Source organism: Culex pipiens, chromosome 3 (assembly GCF_016801865.2).
Source record: "Culex pipiens pallens isolate TS chromosome 3, TS_CPP_V2, whole genome shotgun sequence".
NCBI classification, from domain to species: domain Eukaryota; kingdom Metazoa; phylum Arthropoda; class Insecta; order Diptera; family Culicidae; genus Culex; species Culex pipiens.
The window spans coordinates 48,546,054-48,552,750 of NC_068939.1; the positions used below are offsets into that span (position 1 = coordinate 48,546,054).

The 6,697-nt window shown below is 46.0% G+C and overlaps 1 protein-coding gene and 1 long non-coding RNA gene across 2 annotated transcripts; one reads left to right on the forward strand and one right to left on the reverse strand.

The window, feature by feature from the left end:
* Window positions 1-569: 569 nt before the first annotated feature.
* On the reverse strand, window positions 570-2,482 carry LOC120430778 (uncharacterized). Its single transcript, XM_039595892.2, has 2 exons — window positions 2,094-2,482; window positions 570-2,030 (listed from the first exon to the last, which is right to left on the reverse strand). The coding sequence occupies exons 1-2, from the start codon at window positions 2,414-2,416 to the stop codon at window positions 647-649; spliced, it is 1,707 nt and encodes a 568-aa protein (XP_039451826.1). The 5' UTR covers window positions 2,417-2,482; the 3' UTR covers window positions 570-646.
* Window positions 2,483-2,797: 315 nt separating this feature from the next.
* LOC120430779 (uncharacterized) lies at window positions 2,798-3,452 on the forward strand. Its single transcript, XR_005607729.1, has 2 exons — window positions 2,798-3,233; window positions 3,301-3,452. It is a non-coding gene; the product is annotated as an uncharacterized LOC120430779 (long non-coding RNA).
* Window positions 3,453-6,697: the final 3,245 nt, after the last annotated feature.

Consider the following 6,697-nt stretch of genomic DNA (forward strand, 5'->3'; position numbering starts at 1 on the left):
CAACGCGCGTTTCTAGGTCTCCGAAAATAATTCCAAATATTCGGAAAATCTGAGAAAAATCCCACTCCAGCCACGACAGTAGTGTGCGTGAGCTCGGGCTTAGATAACTCTATTCTGGTAATAGGCTAGTATGGAGATCGGAAGGAAAGGGGTCAAGAAACAGCTTTACGAACAGCAGAACAAAGGAGAGGGAGCGATTTCTTGGGGCTTTTCTTCACCCTCTCTGACTTGCTTGCGCTGGGGACTATCCATAAACCACGTGGACACTTTTTTGGGAATCTCAACCCCCCCCCCCCCCTTCGTGGACAATTGCCCATACAAAAAAAAATCTTTTTTGTATGGAGCGTGGACAATCGCTTACCCCCCCCCCCCCCCCACTAAAGTGTCCACGTGGTTTATGGATGGTCCCCTGCCGCTGCTGCCCATTTGATTTTTTTCTTGACCGGTTCCTTCCGAAGTGCGTATACCGCTAATATGTACAAGAGTCGAAGCTTCCTCTTCGCGATCTTCCTTGGCGGTGTGTTGTTTTCTAAATCATAAAACAGACCTACAGGCGAGCAATTTTTAAAGAGTTCAAATTTAGTGTAGATTTATTTCATAGATAACAATTAAATTGCTTAAACTTATCAAATTCAGGACGAGTAAATTAAAGAGGAGCAGCACATGCAGCATGCAATTTAGCACGAGCCAAAGCTTCATTCTCAGCAAAAACAGCATCATTCAGAAGACTGTCGTAAACGCGCAAGATATCTCCCAGATTCTTCTGTGGATGCAAATGGGCGTACCGTTTAATCAGCTGCTGAAGAGCATTCAGCTTTGCTGCATTGTTGGTCTCCTCGCTGTCCAAAACGTACCTCATCCGTTGGACGTTCTTCAGTTCCTTCAGGGGGAACGGCCGCATCATCAGCGAGTGCCACTTTCGGCCTGCCGGGCCGCGATCGCACACGACACAGCGGCACTTGTAGTCAAGGGGGCGATCCTCACCGGGCTCCCACCAGCTTGTTCCGTAGGTTGTGAATATTTGCTCCCCTTTGCGGATAGGTCGTAGAACTACCATCTTGACTCGGCCGGAATGGATGACCGTGTTCACCGCAGGGTCACACGAATGATTGCAGATGCTGCCGATGAGCGAAACCGTACCTGCCGTATAACCCTGGGGGTAAACTTTGAAGAAAACCGTTGACGCTAGCAGGCTGCCGAGCAGACGAGAATAAGCCAAAAGTGATCGCAGGAAGAACCGTTCGTGGCTTTCTGTGCGGATTATCGATCGTACGAGAGGATTCATCAGAAATACTACGTAATAAAAGACGACAATCACTTTTAAGTAACTGTCGAACTTGCGATTGAAGTGCGGCTTGGCGTTGTGTATAAACTTGAACACTTCCAGCTGGTTAAGAGTTCTTTCCAACGGATTGGGTGCAGTGGCGTGTTCTTGTTCGCAGTAGTCCATCATCGCTTGCAGATCATCGCCAAATTGCGTTAACCCGTAGAAGAAGAATCTCGGAATGATCATTCCCCAGGTGAATGAAATGCAGCAAAGCTTCGACGCCACGCCACACTCAAAACGGTGGTACAGCTTCCAGTTCATTTCCTGGCACTCCTTACTGCAGAACATGGCTAGCGGACACCCGGGACATGGGATCAAACTGTATCCGAACTCGCCGCTGCATTGGCTGCAGCTTTGATAGATTAGATCACACTCCAATCCACACAGTTCGACCTTCTCGTCCAAAAGTATGTCGCCCGGGTTGAAGTCCTTTTGCGCGATCAATCCTCTGCCAAACTTGGCCTCATAGTTCATGCCGATTCCACTGGCCAAGAAGGGAATCTCCGGGTTGATGTCCACGTTGATGTTCATCCGTGGGTGCGGCACCGTTGGCTTGGAGCGGCCTGCTGCAATTTGCTGCTGACAATTGAGTTCCCGGGCCAACAGTTTCGGCATCAGTTGTTCAGGGTAGTTGTTCCTCTTGGCCAAATCGATGTTGTACAGGTCAAACTCGTACTCGCCTTGCTCGAAATAAACGGCCGATCTGTAAAATTTCAAAGTTCCAGACGTTACCTCCACCATGACCGAACAATCATTTATCCATTACCGATTCGCGTAGCCCATGGCCAGCTGGTCCGAGCCCGCCTCCGCATGGCAGATGCTCTCGTTGTACAGCACCAAGGCCTGGTTAAGTTTCCTCTCCCGGTACAGACGGTTTCCGGCGCTGCGATGCTCGGCTGCTGGAGCGTTGCTTTTGACCAGTTCCGGCGTCTTGTCTAGCTGTCCGTGAGTTTCAACGAACTTTATCAGCTCTAGGGCGTCAGCGTCGAGATCCAACTCGCCGCCACTTTTCATGTTCCGGCTAAAAGTGCTCTGGAGATGGGCTACCGTTTCCGGGCCGGGTCCACTCTTCACTGCGGCACTATTCATTGTTAGGCGGGTCTGGAAGTTTCAGCTTGTTTTATGAAACTAGTAAATGAAACTGAATACAAACTTTGTTATAGAGTTATCTACGTGCGCATGTATTGCGTGTACGTACACGAAAAAAAGTGAGGTTAAATTTTGTACCGACCAGCAAAACAAATGGTGTGCTAGTGTGCGTGAGAGCGGGCTTAGATAGCTCTATAGAGCTTTATGACGTTTCGCGTACGCACACTAGCGCACCATCTGATTTTGCTGGCCGGACAAAATTTAACCTCAATCTTTTTTGTGTACGTACACGCAATACATGCGCACGTAGAAACCTCTATTCAACTTTTACATCCATTAGATTTAGGGCATCTCCACTGCTGGGGGCAAATACGAACACTGAAAAAAACCAACATAGCAAAATTAAATGCTTTTTCACGTGAGCCACTCCAAAAACCAACACAATAGATTCACATGCTTTTCCTTTGACCCTCACTTGCTTTGCACATCAAATGAATGTGGAAATTATTTAGAATCAGCTGATCGTCGACCAAAATTCCTTCACTCTTTTTTCGCATGCAGTTCACGCGAAGGTCAAATTAATTTCACTTTGATTTGCCCCAATCGACTTGTCCTTCGATTCTGAAGTGAAAGTCACGTTAGAATCACATGTTTTGATTATGAAAGTTGCGTGTCGAAAAAGGACGATGAGTCAACAAAATAAGATGGCGAATTTCAGAAGCTCGCTGTTTGAACTCTTCCTTTTAAAATAAGTTTATTGTAATAATATTGAAAATTTATAAAACATTTGTGAAAAAAAACTTATTGTACAATAACGGTAGGTACTACAAACTATTTAGTATAATGATGGAATTATTTAAACAAATTTTTCCAACACTTTTCAGATAATCAAGATCAAGCTCTGAAAAAAGCTTTCTGGGAGCTGGTCAGTTTTCGTCGATGCTGAAGTTCCTACCCGTGATGTTCTCTGACAATCCGTAACTGTCTGTTCCCAGCGGATTCGGCCGGGAGGTGTGATTATTTCTGGGAAGATGAACGTCGCTAAAAATACTTGGCAGTGTGTAAAAAATAAAATGATGCGTGTGCGAGGGGGACGTCACTCTGCGATAACACACTAAAACGCACAAAAACGAGCTCGAAAAGCATCAACGCTACTCATCGTGCCGAGTTTTCACATAACGCCACCTAAAAGCAAGTTATCGCAAGTTAACGCGCGTTAAAGCGAGTTAAAGCGGTCAGCGTCTGCTCGACTTTTGAACAAAGCGAAAACGATCTTGCATCCCTGCTGTCATAGCTCGAGCAGTTTTTCGATCAAGTTTGGCAACTCGGTATTTGTTTTGATAAGTTTTCAAGCAGTTTCCGCAGAAAGAAAACAAAAACAAAGCAGGTCACGATTTTTTTTGGTCAAAGGTCGGAAAACTAAACTCCGATGGGATGACCGGCGCCGGTTTTGCTTCAACGAGACAAGCAGTGTGATGCGAGAACGCAAGAAAAGGTAAGCCAAAAAGCAAGTTATCGCGGTTAACGCGCGTTAAAGCAAGTTAAAGCGGAAAGGAGAAAGTGAACGCTGCAAAGGTTTGAAAAGGAAGCTTTATCGCTCGGTTAGCGCGGAAGTGACGTCCCCCTCGTGCGTGTGGTGAAAGTGAAAAATAAATAATGTAAAAATTTGGCAAAAAACAAAATAAAATATTAAATAAAAATTCTTAAATATATTTTTTTATTGAACCCGATATAAAATCACTCGAAAATCAATGGAATTTCATATTATATTCACTAGAATATCATTGCAAATTCAAGTGAGTCGTCACGTTAAGTTTACGTGTTTTGCACTTGAATTTAACCTGTCAAGCGAAGATGACATGACATGACAATCACATGCTAAGTTGTATGGGGTGGATTCATGTGCAAAACATGTGACATTACTATGCGCCTTTCTTTCAGTGAAGGCATACCCAGCCGACGGCAAGCCCATTGCGGTATCAGTGAGAAATTTGCATATCTGGAGTTTTATTTTGAAAAGGTCCAATAAACCATTTTTTTGAGTGTTTTTGAAAACGTCTTGAGTTAGAGGTATTAAAAAACACCCAAAAAAAAAAACAGAAAATTAAATTTAAAAAAAAACATTGGCTGATGCACGAAGTGATTTGTTTACCTTTTTTTTGGTACCCTCCGCAAACGTCAAACCATACAAAAGTGCTGCCGGATCTTTTGCGGGAGAGATCCGGAAAAATATCCGGCAGCAATTTGTATTGATTTGACGTTTGCTGAGGATGCGAAAAAAATTGGTTATGTTCTGCTTGCAAAAGACATTCAAAATGACTTGGCTCCGACAGCTTCGAGAGAGTAGACGTGTGTGGCGTGCGCGCTAAAGGCATCGTTGCGTGCCTCGAGTTGTTTGACGGATGGAGGTGGAAGAGACTTCCGAGACGGATGATTTCCGACTCATCCCCGGAAATCGGAAGCGGAAGAAGACCCCTGAGATCACCGGAGCTGTCGTCGGAGAAGGAAAAGTGGAGCAGAATGTGCTCAATAACAACAAGTTCAACCCGCTATCGGAAAACGAAAACAACAACAATGCCAGCCCAGCAGGAGGAGGAGACGCCCCGGTGGTTTCACCACCCGGCCAGTCGGCAGGTAAACAAAAGCAACCACCTTTGGTGGTGAAGAGCACCACGGATTTTTACAAGCTCGTGGCAATAGTGGAAAGTTGTAAATTTGGTTTCAACCCGATTTACAAACTAACCCGATTTACAAACTAACCCGATTTGGAACCAAGGTGACCTGCTTCTCTGTCAAAGATTTTGACAAGTTGCAAGAGCTCCTCAAGAAGAAGAAAGTGGAATTCTACACCCACGAACGGTGGAGCGAACGAAATCATCGGGTAGTTCTTCGTGGTTTACCTACCCTAGTAACATTTTAGGTTTTAAGTAGGCCATAAAAGCTTATTTAGGTCGTTTGAGGGTTTCCAGAACCCTGATAAAACCTGTAAGTTTTAAAGTGTTACTAGGGTGATGAACTGAAACCGGACGAGGTCAAGTACCTGCTGAAGAGGGATCTCAAGCTGGACGCGCTGGAGGTGCATGTCATCAAGCAGAAGGAAAAGTTCACCGTGGACGCAACTCCGTCCATTGTGGGCTTCCCCAAGGGATACACCAATCTGAAAAAGCTCTCTGCAGTGAAAGTTGTGGCAAGCACTATCATTCGGTGGGAGGCCTACCGAAACAAGCGGCCGAACGTGACCCAGTGCAGGAACTGCTTGCAGCTGGGCCATGGGACCAGAAACTGCCACCTCAAGGGGAGGTGCAACAACTGTGGGGGTCCCCACAAGACGGACGAGTGCAAAGTCCAAGAAGCCGAGCCGAAGCGGTGTGCCAGCTGCTCTGGAGCCCACGAAGCCACGGACCGCAGCTGCCCCAAGCGTGCGGACTTCTTCTGGAGGCGCCAACAGGCGTCGAAACCAAAACCGCCGGCAAAGAAGGCGGAGAAGCAGAGTCCAGCTGTTCCGGCGTTTACGCCGGAGGATCTCCCTCCGCTGCCGGGCGCAGTTCAAGATGGAGAAACGAAGGATCGCCCTCGACCCGCAGGAAGCAGCCAAGGTGGCTCCCGAGACGGTGGAGCCATGGAGAAAGAAGCCGGGGAAGTGCTCTACAGTTCGGCTGAGCTGTGGGGCATTTTCTCCGAATACATCGGCAGGTTCAAGACCTGCAAGACCTCGGCTGGACGTTTGTTTGCATCAGGTTTCCTATCTCTTTCCAGCAAAAATTTTTTGTCAGGCGACTTCTAGCTGGTTTTTTTGACTGACTGCCCGATATTAGTCTCCAACATACTTCACAGGGCTGTGACAGCTACAGCTCGATCAATGTTTGCATCAGGACACTGTGACGAGGAGTTCGTAATTTTTGAGTTAAATTATATTTTTTTCACTGGGCCTAGAAAGCCTTATACCCCTGACCCAGAGCGGTTTCAAAAACACCCAAAATGCAAAAACTGGAAATTTGGTTTATTGGACCTTTTCGAAAAAAAAAACTCCAGAAATAATAGAGTTATCTACGTGCGCATGTATTGCGTGTACACGATAAAGATTGAGGTTAAATTTTGTACCCGCCAGCAAAACAAATGGGGTGCTGGTGTGCGTGAGCTCGGGCTTAGATAACTCTACAATGATATAATTAACCCATATTTGAAGTTATCTTCCGTGAACGTGTATAGCTGTCAATTATTCCCCAGTCAAATCAATCCGAATTCTGAAACGGAATCTAATTAGAATCGTATACAAATTCC

Excerpts from the sequence above, each read along its gene's own strand:
- LOC120430778 (XM_039595892.2), bottom strand. The coding sequence starts at position 2,416 with ATGAATAGTGCCGCAGTGAAGAGTGGACCCGGCCCGGAAACGGTAGCC. Across the intron at positions 2,031-2,093 it reads GCCATGGGCTACGCGAATCG|ATCGGCCGTTTATTTCGAGC; the intron begins GTAATGGATAAA and ends GAAATTTTACAG.